The sequence below is a fragment of the Rana temporaria genome, chromosome 3 (genome assembly GCF_905171775.1).
Source record: "Rana temporaria chromosome 3, aRanTem1.1, whole genome shotgun sequence".
Lineage (NCBI taxonomy): Eukaryota > Metazoa > Chordata > Amphibia > Anura > Ranidae > Rana > Rana temporaria.
Window position 1 is genome coordinate 118,958,730 of NC_053491.1, and position 18,606 is coordinate 118,977,335.

Here is an 18,606-nt window from a genome sequence, read left to right on the forward strand (position 1 = left end):
TGGTTTACTGGTGCCAGCTCCCTTCACTGCAATTGGGGGGGGGGGGGTAGTCTCTGTCTCAGGTTAGAGTGGTACTGCAAGTTTCATTTGGATCTTCCATGAATTGTGTTCATAATCAACCTATTGACATATATTCTGTAGTAGCTATAATGTGATTTTGGCTAATGATGTCTCAGGCCTGTAACATAGTTACATAGTAGGTGAGGTTGAAAAAAGTCCATCAAGTCCAACCCATGTGTGTGATTATATGTCAGTATTACATTGTATATCCCTGTATGTTGTGGTTGTTCAGGTGCTTATCCAATACTTTTTGAAACTATCGATGCTCCCCGCTGAAACCACCGCCTGTGGAAGGGAATTCCACATCCTTGCCTCTCTTTTGCCGCATACACACGATGGGCCATTCCGACAACCAAACTGTAGATATTTTCCCGACGGATGTTGGCTCAAATTTGTCTTGCATACACACGGTCGCACAAATGTTGTCGGAAATTGCGAACATCAAGAATGCGGTCACATACAGCATGTACGATGGCACAATTAAATCGAAGTTCCATACCAATTGTGCCACCCTTTGGGCTCCTTCTGCTAACCTTGTGTTAGTAGAAGTTTGGTGAGAGATGATTCGTGTTTTTCAGCTTCGTGCTTTTCAGTTTATTACAGCGTGACGAATGTGCTATCTCCATTACGAACGCTAGTTTTACCAGACCGAGCGCTTCCGTCTCATACTTGATTCAGAGCATGAGTGGAATTGTGTGCTTCGGAATTGTCTACACATGTTTGGAATTTCTGAGAATGGATTTTGTTGTCGGAAAATTTGAGAACCAGCTCTCAAATTTTTGTTGTCAGAAATTCCGACAGAAAATGTCCGATGGGGCCTACACATGGTTAACATTTCCGACAAAAAGCTCCCATCGAACATTTGTTGTCGGAAATTCAGAGCGTGTGTACGCGGCATTACAGTGAAGAACCCTCTACGTAGTTTAAGGTTAAACCTCTTTTCTTCTAATTTTAATGAGTGGCCACGTGTCTTATTAACCCCCTGGCGGTATTCCCGAGTCTGACTCGGGGTTACATTTTTCAGCTACGATCGGTAACCCAGAGTCAGACAGTTTACTTACCTTGACCCTGGATCCAGCGATGCCACCGCGCTGTGTGAGCGAGCGGGTACTCGCTCGATTCACACAGTGCCTCTGTGTGCTGCCGATCTCCTTCCCTGCGACGTTTTACGACGCACGGGAGCGGAGAATGGTGCCAAATTCAAAAAGGTAAACAAACACCTTACATACAGTATACTGTAATCTTATAGATTACAGTACTGTATGTAAAAAATACACACCCCCTTGTCCCTAGTGGTCTGCCCAGTGCCCTACATGTACTTTTATATAATAAAAACTGTTCTTTCTGCCTGCAAACTGTAGATTGTCCATAGCAACCAAAAGTGTCCCTTTATGTCAAAAATGGTTTTAGAGCAGCTAGAAAACAGCGATAATAATTTATAATCACTTGCAGAATTGTGCGATAGCGATTTGTGGGGAAATTCGTCAGTAATGACAGCGACAATTCTGCAACTAAGCAAATTTCAGTAATTTTGAGTTGATTACGTTATTGAATAATTTTTATTATAATTATATTATTATTTGTTATAATTATTTATAATTATTTATTATATTATAATTTATAATTTTGTTTTTAAAAAAAATTCATACCCGGGATGCCTACTAGACTCTTGTTTGGACAGATTTAAGTGAGTTATTCCTAAGAATTACAGGCCTACAGTATAAAACGCCAAATCTCCTTGCAAATAATGGTACCGCTTTCAGCACCTTTTTTCTGAAATAATATTACCGCCAGGGAGGTTAAACTCTCTTCAGCAGAAATGTTTTATCCCTATGGTGGGGTCACCATTATGGTATTTGTAAATTGAAATCATATCTGCTCTCAAGTGTCTCTTCTCCAGAGAGAATAAGTTCAGTGCTTAAAACCTTTCTTTAAAGCTAATATCCCCCAGTCCCTTTACTAGCTTTGTTGCCCCTTTCTGTACTCGCTCCATTTCCAGTACACACTTCCTGAGGACTGGTTCCCACTACTGGACAGCATGGACAGGCTGGACCAGAGTCTTGTAGAGTGTGAGAATTATCAGTTTATCTCGAGTTAATCCCCTTTTTAATGCATGCCAATATTCTGTTTGCTTTGTTAGCAGCAGATTGGCATTGTATGCCATTGCTGAGCCTGTCATTTACTAAGACCCCCAGGTCCTTTTCCATCCTTGATTCCCCCAGGAGGTTCTCCCCCAGTGCGTATATTGCATTCATATTTTTGCCACCCAAATTCACTTTTTTACATTTTTCCACATTAAACTTAATTTGCCATGTAGTTGCCCAGTTGATGATAGCGTGAGGGGAAAAATAAAAAATGATCACCGGCGGCTGTCAGGGTCACGATCAAGGAGAGCAGCCGCCAGCTCATCTGTGCCCACCTGTGCCACCTGCCAGTGCACAACAGTGCTGCCTATTAGTGCCCACCAGCACCACCTACCAGTGCACCATGACAGCCGGGTCTTCCCCAGTCCCTCCCAGTAATCTTGAGTAGATCCTGTATGTAAACCCGATTCATGAAATTTGAGCTGGGTCCATATATCTGCAGTGTTTTCTTATCTCTCTTCAAAACCCTAAGTCCCATGGCTTTCTCCTGCTCTGCTTTTGTGTCATCAGCATGATAACTTCTGACAAGTTCTCAGTCAACTGTAATAAAACCAGCCTGAATTTTGTGTCAGGGTAGGTGCTACATATAGGTTAAGAGAGATAGTCTATTCACAACACAGCTCTGCACGTCTCTGCCTATGTGGAGTGGGGGAGTGTGCCTTTCCTCCAATCAGCTGTCTCACCCTGTATGGCAAGAATCCACTCCCACAGGTAAATCAGGAAGAAAAAATTCTAACAGGACGTGCACTTTCTAAATAGTATATAAAGCTGAAGATAGCAGATATACAGTGCCTTGAAAAAGTATTCATAACCCTTGAAATTTTCCACATTTTGTTATGTTGCAACAAAAAACGTAAATGTATTTTATTGGGATTTTATGTGACAGACCAACACAAAGTGGCACATGATTGTGAAGTGGAAGAAAAATGTTAATTGGTTTTCAATTTTTTTTTTAAAATAAATATCTGAAAAGTGTGGCGTGCATTAGTATTCAGCCCCCTTTACTCTGATACCCCTAACTAAAATCTAGTGGAACCAATTGCATTTTTAATAGTCACCTTATTAGTAAATAGAGTCCACCTGTGTGTAATTTAATCTCAGTATAAATACAGCTGTCCTGTGAAGCCCTCAGAGATTTAATAGAGAACCTTAGTGAACAAACAGCATCATGAATGCCAAGGAACACACCAGACAAGTCAGGGATAAAGTTGTGGAGAAGTTTAAAGCAGGGTTGGGTTATAAAAAAATATTACAAGCTTTAAACATCTCACAGAGCACTGTTCAATCCATAATACGAAAATTGAAAGTATGGCACAATTGCAAACCTACCAAGACATGGCCATCCACTAAAACTAACAGGCTGGGCAAGAAGACCATTAATCAGAGAAGCAGCCAATAGGCCCATGGTAACTCTGGAGGAGCTGCAGAGATGTGTGGCAGAAAACTAACACTGCACATCCCCCTGAACACACCATCCTGATGGTGGTGGCAGCATAGTTTTCTTCAGCAGGGGCAGGGAAGCTGGTCATTGTTGATGGGAAGGTGGATGGAGCCAAATACAGGGAAATCTTAGAAGAAAGCCTGTTATAGTCTGCAAAAGAATGGGCGGAGCTTCATCTTCCAGCAGGGCAAGGACCCTAAACAATGGAATGGATTAGATCAAAGCATATTCATGTGTGAGGCCCCGTACACACGACCAGTTTCCTCGGCAGAATTCAGCTTCCGACCGAGTTTCTGGCTGAATTCTGCCGAGAAACCCGGCCGTGTGTACACTTTCGGCCGAGGAAGCCGACAAGGACCTCGGCGAGGAAATAGAGAACATGTTCTCTATTTCCTCGTTGTTCTATGGGAGTTCTCGGCCCGCCGAGCTCCTCGGCGGCTTCAGGGCTGAACTGGCCGAGGAACTCGATGTGTTTGGCACGTCGAGTTCCTCGGCCGTGTGTACGGGGCCTCAGATCTGCTCAGTCAAAGTCCAGACCTAAATCCAATTGAGAATCTGTAACAAGACTTGAAAATTGCTGTTCACAGACGCTCTCCATCCAATCTGACAGAACTTGAGCTATATTGCAAGAAAGAATGGGCAAAAATTTCACTCACTAGATGTGCAAAGCTGGTAGAAACATAGCCAAAAAAACTTGCAGCTGTAATTGCAGTGAAAGGTGCTTCTACAAAGTAGTGACTCAGGGGGGGCTGAATACAAATGAACTCCACACTTTTCACATATTTATTTATAAAAAATGTTGAAAACCATTTATAATTTTACCTCCACTTCAAAATGATGTGCCACTTTGTGTTGGTCTATTACATAAAATCCCAATACAATATATTAAAATTTTTGGTTGTAACACGACAAAATGTGGAACATTTCAAGGGGTATGAATACTTTTTCAAGGCACTGTACATGTAAAACATATGTAGAAGGATTTGTTTCATCTCTGTGTAACATCTGAGGCTGTTCACTTTGCTGGTTATATGTGAGGGTTTACATCCACTTTAAGTGGACTTCATTGGCAGGATCGACAGATATGTGTGGGACTTTCTAGGGAAATAAAAGTAACATGTAAGTGCAGAAGCATGTATATTCAAGTGCAGCAGCACATATATTTAATGGTAGACCATAGTTCTACTTAAAGCGGTGGTTCACCCTTAAAAACAAGTTTCTACCATTAAATCCAGCATACTAGCGTGAGCTACAGTATGCCTTTATTTTTATTTTTTTGCGCCGTACTCACAGTTTAATCGCGTAGTTAAGTTTCAGACTCCCCGCAGGGAATGGGCGTTCCTATGCAGAGGGGAACATGATTGACGGCCGGCTATGGCGCGTCACGCTTCCCGAAAATAGCCGGAGTAGGACTCGGCTCTTCACGGCACTATACGGCGCCTGCGCACAGACTAGGAGCTGACTGCGTAGGCGCCGTGAAGAGCCAAGTCCTATTTCGGCTATTTTCGGGAAAAGCGTGACGCGCCATAGCCGGCCGTCAATCATGTTCCCCTCTGCCTAGGAACGCCTACTCCTCGCGGGGAGTCTGAAACTTAACTACGCGATTAAACTGTGAGTACGGCGCAAAAAAATAAAATAAAGGCATACTGTAGCTCGCGCTAGTATGCTGGATGACATAGTAGAATTTTTTTTTTTTTTTTTAGGGTGAACCCCCACTTTAAAATTTGATAGACATTTCTTTTTTACCAGTTTTGTCAAATACAAATAAGTTTGATGATGGAAAAAGAAACAAATGTACTATGGGGCATATTCTTATAGATCTGAGGCGGCGGAACGTATGTCCTTTACGTTACGCCGCTGCAAGTTTAAGTGGCAAGTGCCTGATTCCCAAACCACTTACCTGTTAACTTGCGGCAGTGTCGCGTAAAGTCCACACGCGCAAGCCCTCCTAATTCAAATGATCCTGGTAGGGGGCGTGGATCATTTAAATTAGGCGCGCTCCCGCGCTGATCGTAATGCACATGCATTGCACTAAATGACGTCTCACGGACGTCATTTGTTTTGACTGTAACGTAAATGGCGTCCAGCACCATTCACGGACGACTTACGCAAACGACGTTAAATTTTCAAATTTCGACGCGGGATCGACGGCCATACTTAATATTGAGTACGCCACCTAGGGGGCATCTTTATCTTTACGCCGCGTATCGCTTACGGAAACGACGTTAAAACACTACGGCGGGCAAGCGTAGGTTAGAGAATCGGCGTGACTAGTCATTTGCATATTCTACGCTGACCGCCACCTAGCGGTCAGCGTAAATATTGCAGCCTAAGATACAACGGCGCAGGCCGTCGTATCTTAGGCATGTTTAAGTGTATCTCATTTTGAGAATACACTTAAACATAGGATCGGACTTACGTCGGCGTATCTGCTGATACGCCTGCGTAAATTATTTGAGAATATGGCCCCATATTCCTAGGGCCAGATCCACAGACAGAGTACGCCGGCGTATCTACTGATACGCTGGCGTCCTTTTAAATTACCCGCATCGTATCTTTAGTTTGAATCCTCAAACCAAGATACGACGGCATCTGGGTTAGATCCGACATGTGTACGTCCTCGTACGCCTTCGGATCTAAGATGCAATACTTCGGCGTCCGCTGGGTGGCGTTCACGTCGTTTTCCGCATCGGGAATGCAAATTAGCTATTTCCGTCGCATTCTCTTACGTCGTGTCTAGTCGGCTTTTTCCTGGCGTATACTTAAAGCTGCTATTTTGCGGCGTATAGTTAGACTTGCCATGTTAAGTATGGCCGTTGTTCCGGCGTCTAAATTTGAATTTTTTTTGCGTAAGTCGTCCGTGAATCAGAATGGACGTAATTCACGTCTAAGTTAAAAAAAATGGCGCTGTTGCGACGTCATTTAGCGCAATGCATGGCGGGAAATTTAGAAACGGAGCATGAGCAGTTCATTCGGCGCGGGGACGCGCTTCATTTAAATGAAACATGCCCCCTAATTGCCGATTTGAATTCCACCGCCAGAAATACACTACGCCGCCGTAACTTACGGCGCAAAATCTTTGAGGATTCGAAAGAACGCCAGGTAAGGTACGGCGGCGTAGCGTATCTCTGATGTGCTGCGCCGATCTATTTCTATGTGGATCTGGCCCCTAATGTCTATGTGCTGTCTAAATATTCTTGGTAGTAGTACAATGTTGATAGCAGATTATAAGTGATTGAGCTCCAACTTTGCTGTTACTAAAACAAATAGGAATATTAGTACATGGCATAGAAATGTCATTGATTGTTTTCTTTCCAGAAGACATTGTGAGATGTCAGTCACTGAACACACATGCCATTTAGTTTACACACAGATCTTTTGTGAGTATTTCAAAAATATTATAGTGTATCAAAGTTCAAAGGCAGATGTTAGAATGCATACATTCCAACCGAATGAGAACAGAATTCTAACTAAACCTGCAACAACAGGCACACCCTCCATCTGCCACGGTTTATTAAAGGGCAGGTTTATATGCTCCACTAATAATAAAAACTACAATTGCCATTTAGGCCAAAAATGAAAAATAGCCAGCCGTTTCCTGTTGTAATACCATATTGCCATTACTACTACACATTACAGTGAGTTTATTACACTATGTTGTTTTGCAAGGTGATATACAGCTTTTTTAACAAGTTCTGGGGAAATATGAACTTAAAATGTAAGTCTTAGAGAGTATACATTTATTTTATTTTAATGTAATATTAGACATTGGTGCCTAACTAACAAATATGTTTTATATACATAGGTGTGTGCAGCCTATTGCATTAGTGTGTTCACCCCAAAGCTCAAATACACGTGCATCTGTATGTGTGTCTGCATATATATAGCCCTGCACATTGATCTCTCTGCTGCCATACAGAGCCATAATATTAGGGCACACTAGGTGATTAGGGTGTGCCCAGGCATATGTGCGCACACCTATGTTTATATACATAGTAACCTTTCATATTAACAAATAATAAATGAACAGAGTGCACCAGCATTGTGCATAAACCTATAGATCCCTTTATTATCCGCTTCAGCCACGGACCATTTTGCTGGCCAAAGACCAGAGCATTTTTTGCAATTCGGCACTGCGTTTCTTTAACTGACAATTGCGCGGTCGTGCAACGTGGCTCCCAAACAAAATTGACGTATTTTTTTTGCCCACAAATAGAGCTTTCTTTTGGTGGTATTTTATCACCTCTGCGTTTTTTATTTTTTGCGCTATAAACAAAAATAGAGCGAAAATTTTGAAAAAAAATCAATTTTTTTTACTTTTTGCTATAATAAATATCCCCCCAAAAATCTATAAAAAAACTAAATTTTTCCACAGTTTAGGCCGATACGTATTCTTCTACATATTTTTGGTAAACAAATAAGCGTATGTTGATTGGTTTGCGCAATAGTTATAGCATCTACAAAATATGGGATAGTTGTATGGCATTTTTTTTTCATTAGTAATGGCGGTGATCAGCGATTTGTATCATGACTGTGACTTTATGGCAGACACATCGAACACTTTTGACACATTTTTGGGACCATTGTCATTTTTACAGCAATCAGTGCTATAAATATGCACTGATACTGTGAAAATGACACTGGTAGTGAAGACAATGTGGATAAGGATCTTGCGCTTATAATTATAAATATATTTTTAAATGAATTGAGTGTATAAGCTGCTCCCCAAAAATTCTGAATCTGAATACAAATGAAAAACAAAGGCAGGGGGCGCTCGTGAAACAGTTAATAAATTAATAGTGAAATAAATAAACAAAAATTAACCAAAAAATAGTTCTACAAAAAATCACAAACAAATCTCAAATGTGTACAGTGTATGACATCCGTAGAAATAGGGATGTTAGATCAAACAAGTACAGTAGTGCAATAATCACATGCATAACTTAATACATAAGAAAGAAGAAAGTAAAAAAAGTGTCCATAAAAAGCTTGGTATAAAGTGTTCAAAGATTCCTTGCAATCCGCACTGTGCATGCAATAAAGCAGAGAGGGTTTCCACCTTCACCGATACAAGACACCAATTAGTGCATATAAGGATGGCTCCTTACCACAAATTGTTAACCTATCTCGTTAGAAAGAGGTCAAAAAAGCTTGTTGTCACCATAGACAGATATGCAACACCTGAAGTTTCCTTTGGATCGGCTTGTTAGAGCGTCATAAGGCATAATGAAAAAGAGAGAGATACCGCCATGGCATAATAACGTTTTATTAAAATAAAAACAAACACAGTGCCGAGTGGCTCCTTACTTTGGATGGTGCCCTCATCCTGGCACTGAGGCTATAGGCTTAAAAGTCAGGTAGCGATGCGTCCGTGCTGGGGAGGCTACAGCGTGCGCTCCACCTCTCACTGCTGAAAAACCAGCTGGACCGGAAGGTGCTGTGCGTGTTCACATACCGCCTCGACGTACGTTTCAATTTGTCGTCATCACGCTTCCTGATGACGACAAATTGAAACGTACGTCGAGGCGGTACGTGAACACGCACAGTACCTTCCGGTCCAGCTGGTTTCTCAGCAGTGAGAGGTGGACCGCACGCTGTAGCCTCCCCAGCACGGACGCATCTCTACCTGACCTTTAAGCCTATAGCCTCAGTGCCGGGACGAGGGCACCATCCAAAGTAAGGAGCCACTCGGCACTGTGTTTGTTTTTATTTTAATAAAACGTTATTATGCCATGGCGGTATCTCTCTCTTTTTCATTATGCCTTATGACGCTCTAACAAGCCAATCCAAAGGAAACTTCAGGTGTTGCATATCTGTCTATGGTGACAACAAGCTTTTTTGACCTCTTTCTAACGAGATAGGTCAACAATTTGTGGTAAGGAGCCATCCTTATATGCACTAATTGGTGTCTTGTATCGGTGAAGGTGGAAACCCTCTCTGCTTATTTGCATGTACAGTGCGGATTGCAAGGAATCTTTGAACACTTTATACCAAGCTTTTTATGGACACTTTTTTTACTTTCTTCTTTCTTATGTATTAAGTTATGCATGTGATTATTGCACTACTGTACTTTTTTGATCTAACATCCCTATTTCTACGGATGTCATACACTGTACACATTTGAGATTTGTTTGTGATTTTTTGTAGAACTATTTTTGGTTAATTTTTGTTTATTTATTTCACTATTAATTTATTAACTGTTTCACGAGCGCCCCCTGTCTTTGTTAGTGAAGGGGTTAACCACTGATTCTTACTGTTAGGGGCGTGGCTACGAGTGACACATCACTGATCAATGTTCCCGATGAGAGGGACCAGACGATCATTGACAGTGTCACTAGGCAGAACAGGGAGAGGCATGCTTACACTTGCCTCTCCCCGTTCTGCAGCTCTGTGACCCAATGGCAGGACACCAGCGGATATCGAGTCTGCTGGTCCCTTGGGCATGGTCACGGAGCTCGCGCCGTGCATGCGTGTGCCCGCACGGCGGGAATTTCAAAGTGACCGTTCTCATCGGATGGACCGACCGTATGTACGCGGCCTAAAGGCATTCTCTTTACAAAAGAGTTATTGATACTGGGAGCCATTGCTGGGGACAACCTTTACAGATTTCCTTGCTGAACATCCTTCACCACAGAATCCCTTTTGCCTATCCTGAAGCCTGCAAAATGGATAAGTAGCTATTGTATTACTTGTAGTGCTAAAGCAAGATCTGCTACTTATGTGCCAGCTATACAATTGCTATTGTATATCATGCCTTCTGACTATCAACGTATTTAGGATATACTGTTGTGCTAAAGACTGTCTCCCAAGGAATATCTTAAAGAGACATCTACACTCAAAGTACCTGAGTTATATTGCCTCTCATATGTAACTAGTAGTTGCCACTACAACTTGTGTATTACTACATGTACTCTCAAAGTACCTGAGCTATACTGCCTCTCATATGTAACTATTAGTTGCCACTACAACTCCTGTAATACTACGTGTACTTTCAGAGTACCTGTGCTATATTGTCTTTCATACGCAACTATTAGTTGTTACTACAACACATATTTACTACGTGCTGACATAAGTGCTACTTGTATATGGGCCTATGCCCTAAAGTTGTGGAACATGTTCGCCTACAACTTTCTATGCTAGAGGTTGACGTATTCTATACCTTCTCCCTTAGTCGCCTAATGCACAACGCTATATAATACTTATAATTATTAGCGTACAATTGTGCATTGCAATCTTTTAGTACATAATATAATTTTAAACGCTAAGCTCTGCTTGCATGTTGTAATGCGTCCATGCTTAGTAGCTCAACGCCTTTCTTTATGTGACACAGAGATGATGTATAGATCCCCCAAACTCCTGTTGCGAGAAGTGACGCCTGGGACCCAATACTGAGTTGTCACATAGAGAATCGCATTGAAATCCTTGCTAACCGCAGTTGTGGTTCACTCCGTTCACCAGTGCTGTTACAACAGGAGCCGGTTAGGAATCGGTTAGGCAACACTATATTTCACTTACTGTACAAAGCAACAATCCCACCACGACAAGTGGTGAGCAAAACTCATTGCCAGTGTGCATGTCACGGCTAATTTACACTATATGCGGTGACAGACGTTTTGCCACATTCGCCACGTTTCGCTCATCCATGGACCTTGCTTTATGCACTGATCCAAATAATTTAATGGAAGGGGGGTTATGGTGTGGGGTTGGGCTTGGCCTCTTAGTTCCAGTGAAAGAAACTCTTAACCTGCCTGGCGGTATCCCCGAGCGTGACTCGGGTTTTTTTTTTCATGCTGGGATCGGTATCCCCGAGTCACGCTCGGGGTAGCTGTGCAGAGTGTGCAGCGGCGCGGCTTACCTTCACAGCATCCACAGACAAGTTACTCACCTTGTCCCTGGATCCAGCGATGCATCCCCGCTGTGTGAGCGAGCGGGACCTCGCTCGATTCACAGTGTCCCCGTGTGCCGCCGATCTCCGTTCCCTGCGACGTTACAACGCACGGGGGCGGAGATCGGCGCCAAATTCAAAAAAGTAAACAAACACAATACATACAGTATACTGTAATCTTATAGATTACAGTACTGTATGTAAAAAATACACACCCCCCCTTGTCCCTAGTGGTCTGTCCAGTGCCCTACATGTTCTTTTATATAATAAAAACTGTTCTTTCTGACTGCAAACTGTAGATTGTCCATAGCAACCAAAAGTGTCCATTTATGTCAAAAATGGTTTTAGATCAGCTAAAAAACAGCGATAATAAATTATAATCACTTGCAGAATTGTGCGATAGCGTTTTGTGGGGGAAATACGTCATAAAAAAATAAAAGTAATGACATCTGCATAGATACCTCTATAGGGGCCATCTTACAACGGGGAAGGTTTTAAACTCACAGGACACTATCCTATTGGTTAACCTTGTGGCCATGGAAAATGATGCAATCCTCGACAATGATGATCATGAGTATAATGCAGTACAAATATTGTAACTACACTGAAAGGTTAAGAACATTATTATAATAAAAAGTTGATTATCAATAAAAAAAATTGTTACTAGAACACTGATTGATCATTAGTAAACAACAATTAAAAATTATTATTAGTTATTAATTACAATTAGTGGATACAAAATCTATTTAAAGGATTGTAGTAAAGTTAATATATATGAGTATAAATATAAGTGATAATATTTACCGTAGCTATCAATTTTAAATATAGGAATATTTCTCTGCCCAACTATATATGTACATACAGAAGAGTGGATAAATATAAATATATGTATATAAGAATGAATTTACATACATATATACGTAGCTATAGAATGAGATATGCACACGTATTTACACCTGCAGCCACATGTGCATTGGTTTACATAATGTGAGGCACATGTACATAAAAATTGATTAAAAACAGAGGGAAATGGACTAAATAAGGTGGATACTTGTACCCCACAAGAAGGGGGGGGACACTATGCACCAAAAATGTATAAGCGACCTACAATATAGCAACAAACTGCATACCGTATATTGAAATGGGAACACTCAGTTTAGACTATCAATATAGAGATGAAATCATTTATAATACGATGTTGATTTCAATACCCTCATTCAAGCCCCCCAGGCGAGAGGCTATCTAGCGTGTAAATCCAATAATCTTCCCTTTCACACAACCTCTTGTAACGTTCTGCATGTGGAAGATGTTTAGGGATGGCCTCTATTACCCAGACATGGAGCCCATCAGAAGACTGCTGATGGAACTCTTTAAAGTGTCGGGCCACGCTATACTTATCACAGCCTTTTTCCACAAAATTCAGATGTTCACTGAACCTCTTACGAAGGGTACGGATTGTACGGCCTACGTAAAACAAACTGCAAGGGCAGGTTAAACAGTACACTACATACTCTGATGAGCAAGTAAAAAAATCAGGTATGGTATACTGTTTGTCCTTGCAGATAAAAATGTTTTGTCTGTGAGTGACATGTTTGCAGGTAAGGCAAAGTGCCTTCTTGCACTGGTACATTCCCTTGATGTTAAAAAACATCAGGGAAGTACTAGCGCAGGGCCCTGATGTTTTAGGCCCTGTACACACGACCGGTTCATCCGATGAGAATGGTCCGACGGACCGTTTTCATCGGTCCACCGCTGAAGTGGCCTGATGGTCTGAGGTGTGTACACACCATCAGTTCAAAAAACGATCAGGTCAGAACGCGGTGACGTAAAACACACGACGTGCTGAAAAAAACCGAAGTTCAATGCTTCCAAGCATGCGTCGACTTGATTCTGAGCATGCGCGGGTTTTGAACTGATGCTTTTCTGTACTAACCATCGGTTTGGACCGATCGGTCAGCGGTCCATCGGTTCGATTGTAAAGCAAGTTTTAACATTTTGGTTCGAAGGACAAAAGACCGATGGGCCGTACACACGGTCGGTTTGGACCGATGAAACTGAACCTCAGTCCATTCTCATCGGTTTTGTCCGATGGCGTGTACGCGGCCTTAATTTTGCTCGAGTCTATTTGAGCCTTGATGTTTTTGGCTCATCTATAGCTCACTAATGGACGATCTGAGATAGGTGATTTGAGGTGTGGATCTTTAATCAATATGGGCCAATGTTTGGATAAGATCCATTCCATTTTTCTGAATTGGCTATGGAATTGGGTAACAAAACGAACTGATTGCGAATTGTTATCTGTTCTCTTGGTTTTATGGCTCCTGACATCAGTGCTAAGGTAGTGTTGGAATGCCCCTTCCACTAGCTCATTGGGATAGGCTTTATCTGAAAATGTGTTTTTCAATGTGTTTGCCCATGGTTGGTATAATCTTGTAATCTGGTACAGTTGTGTTTTAACGACAAAACTGACTCTTATGAGTTTAATACCTGGGAATTTTGTTAAAAAATGTTCACCCAATCTATTAGTTAAATATTAATTTAACTAATACTAAATTATACATAATACAGTACTGTGTTTTTAGCAGCTAACAGTAGAGAGCAGCCAATCACTACATAGGTTTCTTAGTATCCGTGCAATTTCACAATATGTGGTTGGTGGAGTGGTACAGGGTGTGTTAAGCTCGCTTCTGGTTTTACCCATGTTTTACCCATGTTGTTGAGGAAGGAGAAGCAATTATATGTAGAATTTGGGTAAAATGGATGGGTAGTAATACTCTCAAAAGACGGTTAAACAAAATCCTTTATGTAGCATTGATTGTGCCACATGCATTGTAATTGACCAAATTTGACAATGACATTGCCCATGACCTCTTGTCAGTTAGTTTAAAAAGCAGTAGCAGGAATGGGGATTTGTTGTGTGATGGGAGTAGCAACAGGGAAGAATCACCTTGCAGTGGAGCAATTTCATCGGGCCACAGGTCATGGTGGTGGCAGTCATCACGATTGATGCTGAATCTACATTTTGGGTTATTTCCATTTTTTTAAATAAAGGACTTTGTCATGGTGTTTGCTTATTATTTACTATTTTAGGGAAATTCATAAAATAGGGTACTCATGTGCTCCATATTCATTCCTCTGGGGGAACCTGGATATGTGGGGCCCTCCCCTTAACTACTTGCTTACTGGGCACATATACCCCCTTCCTGCCCAGGCGAAATTTCAGCTTTCGGCACTGTCACGCTTTAAATGAAAATTACAGCTTTCTTTCGGTGGTATTTGATCACCTCTGCGGTTTTTATTTTTTGCGCTATAAACAAAAAAGGGCGACAATTTTGAAAAAAACACAATATTGTTTACCTTTTGCTATAATAAATAACCCAATTTTTTTTTTTTAAATCGTTTTTTTTCTCAGTTTAGGCCGATACGTATTCTTCTACATATTTTTGGTAAAAAAAAATCGCAATAAGCATATAGTGATTGGTTTGCGCAAAAGTTATAGCGGCTACAAAATAGGGGATAGAATTCTGACATTTTTATTATTCTTTTTTTTTACTAGTGTAGCACTACCCCCGAAGGCATGGCATGTTACCTCATGGCTCCTCCGCCGTCTAAAGGTGGAAGTAGCATTAATGGAATGTCCACGACAGGTGTCTTTTTCTGTGCTCTTTATTACCCAGCCGGGTAAAAGCAATAAAACTTTGTGATGATAGGAGAGTTGAAGTAGAAGGAGAAATAACAGATTCAGGCATATCAAAAGGGAAACAGTCCTGCTTCCAACAACACTTAGTCTTCTTCGCCACTCCAGCTGGAGTGGGCACAGCGCACCTGGACAGGCCTCTCTCACTGGCCTGGCAGCCAGAGTATCACTCGGAACTTAGAGGAAAAGTCTCTGCCACAGACCCTCCTTAGGATTGAGGTAGCGGAGGTAATCCTCCTTAAAAGACTTTGGCCTGGATCACCTTCAGGTAGTTTACAGGTGGCCGACTTACAGGTGACCAACGTCCAGCCTTTCAGTATTCGGTTCCCTTGATCCCCGGTGGATTGTCAAAACCCTATTGGATTGCCAGCCTCTCTTGGCTCTCCTCAGATGGACTCCTCACCGAACAGCTATCTCGCTTAGGATCTTCACAGGATTGGGGACCCAGTCGATTACTGGGGCCCCGCCACAGCTTTAAATGTTCCGGACCAACATGCTCCCAGAACCAGGAACACTGCGTGGCACGTGCACATTTTTGTCAGGACTGCGATATTATGGCAGGACACATCGGACACTTGTGACACATTTTTAGGACCATTCACATTTATACAGCAAAGAGTGATATAAATATGCACTGATTACTGTATAAATGTGACTGGCAGAAAAGGGGTTAACACTAGGGGGTGAGGAAGGGGTTAAATGTGTACCTTGGGAGTGATTCTTACTGTGGGGGGTGGGGACTGACTGGGGGAGGTGACCGATCTGTGTCCCTCTGTACAAGGGACACAGCATCGGCCTCCTCTCAAACTGACAGGACGTGGATCTCTGTGTTTACACACAGAGATCCACTTACCTGCTCTGTCACTGCTGATTGCGGGTACCTGGCGGACATCATGGCCACCAGGCACAAGCATCGGCATCTTAGTGACACACCGGGCATGCACGCCCCCCGCCGGCGGCACGCGTGCGCCCCCCTGTGGCCGGAGGACCCGAGGCCGTAAAAAGATGGCCTCCCGGCATTGTAGAGCCACCTAGTGTCCGTATTTTTACAATGGCCTGGGTCTGAAGAAGTTAATATACATAGGGCTTCTAGATTCAGATATGTCCCCCCACAACTCACAATGATGGCCTTTGCCACTCAACATGTTTTCTAAACATGTACTGTCACAGGGTGGCGAGGCAAGGGACGGCTGCAGATAATACTGGGGTGCAGTGAAGAGTCTCTGCAGTTTACACATGTATTTGCAAATGTGTGCAAATTAAACCCCCTTTTTTAACGCATACTGTTAGACAGGATTATTCGGTTGGTTGCAGGCTGGTCGGTAAGTTGAGCTGGGAATTTTCTGTGGTTTTGTTCGACATGCGTCGCCCTTCAATTTTCTCCTTGCTGTAAAGGCCAGTTATAGGTGGGGCAGTGGCCATTTATTTGTACCGGTGACGTGACGCACTGGACCCCGTTCCTGCCATTGTGCTATATGCTGGGTGTCCAGTGTGCCCCCCCCAGTGCCTTTAAGGAGAGGTGGGCTTCCTCCAGGCTCACCTGCCCTTTGCCTATCTATTTTAATGCATGTGCTCACACTGTGGAGGCTCTAAGGCCATTTTTTTGTACTACAGGAAAGGGGGGTCAGCAAGCGTGAAGTCCTCCTCACTGTACCCAGCCACATGCCTTCAACAGGTACCTTGCAGAGGGGGGAATTTATTAGACCCTGGAAATGAGTATGGGGTACATGAGTACCCCTTTTTACTCATTCCAATAACTGTTAAGTAAATATAAACACATATATCATGGCAAAGTCTTTGATTATATTTTATATGTAATTCCAACATAAAATATTTCATACACTGTTGTAGAGGCTCATTAATAATGATGACCCACCTCCCAATAATGTTTTCACTCTGGTGCCACAACCACCCACCACCAGAGATGTTGACCCATCATGGCTGAATTATTGTACTGTACATTTTTCTGAGATTTTCTGATTGTACCTTACAGATCCCATTACAAAATATTTTCAATAAAACATCAGCATTAAGAGTAATAAAAGCAGAACAAGCGGAAAAAATCGGACACAATGAAGATATTATTACACTTCAGGATTTTCACACTCACAGCTCTTTTGACAAAATGGACAGCACTGGGCCAGTTAGAAGGTATGACGTTCACTAATACTCATAGCGGAAATAAACAAGTGAAGCACTGTAAAAGGTCATTTGTATTTTATGATTTTTTTTATTATATATAGTGGGGAAGTGTAAGGCCCCATACACACGATAGAATCCATCCGCAGATAAATCCCAGCAAATGGGGTTCTGCGGATAGATCCTATGGTGTGTACACGCCAGCGGATCTGTTTCCACGGAGAAATCTCCTCTGGGATGGATTCCAGCAGATCGGATATTTGCTGACATGCACAACAAATCCATCTGCTGGAATCCATTCCAACGGATGGATCCGCTCGTCTGTACAGACTCACCGGATCCATCCGTCCAAAGGGATTCCCCGCACGCGTCGTAATGATTTGACGCATGCGTGGAATTCCTTATATGACAGCGTCGCGCCCGTCGCCGCGTCATAATCGCGGCGACGGCGCGACACGTCATCGCCAGAGGATTTCCGCGCGGATTTCAATGCGATGGTGTGTACACTCCATCGCATCGAAATCTGCAGAAATCTTTGAGAGGATTTATCCGTGGAAACGGTCCGCTGGACCGTATACGCGGATAAATTCTCTTGTGTGTATGGGGCCTTAGAGTTTCTGAAATTTGTTAATCATTGTCTCAATGTCCAACTGGAGAGATTTTCCTTTCCTGTCCTTGTAATGGGAGGGGTAGGCTGTTCAGAGGATATGAACATAATAAGAAGTCTCACCAATGCTGAAACAGACATCAACAAAATCACTTTTGTCAGTAGAATTGTGATGTTTTATTTTTTTCATGGTTTGTCTTCATGTTCTGGGGAGCCTCATTCCCCTCATTTCCTGCCCTGGGGTCACATGGAATGAAAGTTATAGAAAATACCCCCTCTGAGGTCACAGACAACAATGCAAACATACAATTCTAACTCTAAAAAGCAGGGCATTCATAGACAACATTTTTAACCGCTCTCTCCCCTGTGGAAAAGAAGACATAGGGCCAGATCCACATATAAATAGATCGGTGCAGCGTATCAGAGATACGCTACGCCGCCGTACCTTACCTGGCGTAATTTCGAATCCTTAAAGATTTCGCGCCGTAAGTTACGGCGGCGTAGTGTATCTCTGGCGGCGGAATTCAAATCGGCGATTAGGGGGGCGAGTTTCATTTAAATGAAGCGCGTCCCCATGCCGAATGAACTGAGCATGCTCCGTTTCTAAATTTCCCGCCGTGCATTGCGCTAAAT

At 42.5% G+C, this 18,606-nt stretch overlaps 1 protein-coding gene across 7 annotated transcripts in view; it reads left to right on the forward strand.

Moving 5' to 3' along the window:
- The window catches only part of LOC120931668 (collagen alpha-1(VII) chain-like), a 495,674-nt gene that overhangs the window by 21,323 nt on the left and 455,745 nt on the right, over positions 1-18,606 (forward strand). For all 7 annotated transcript variants that reach the window (XM_040343324.1, XM_040343325.1, XM_040343318.1 and 4 more), the window contains exon 2: positions 17,221-17,378. In XM_040343324.1, the coding sequence (XP_040199258.1) occupies positions 17,300-17,378 (79 nt within the window). In that variant the 5' untranslated portion in view covers positions 17,221-17,299. The remainder of the gene's footprint in view (positions 1-17,220; positions 17,379-18,606) is intronic.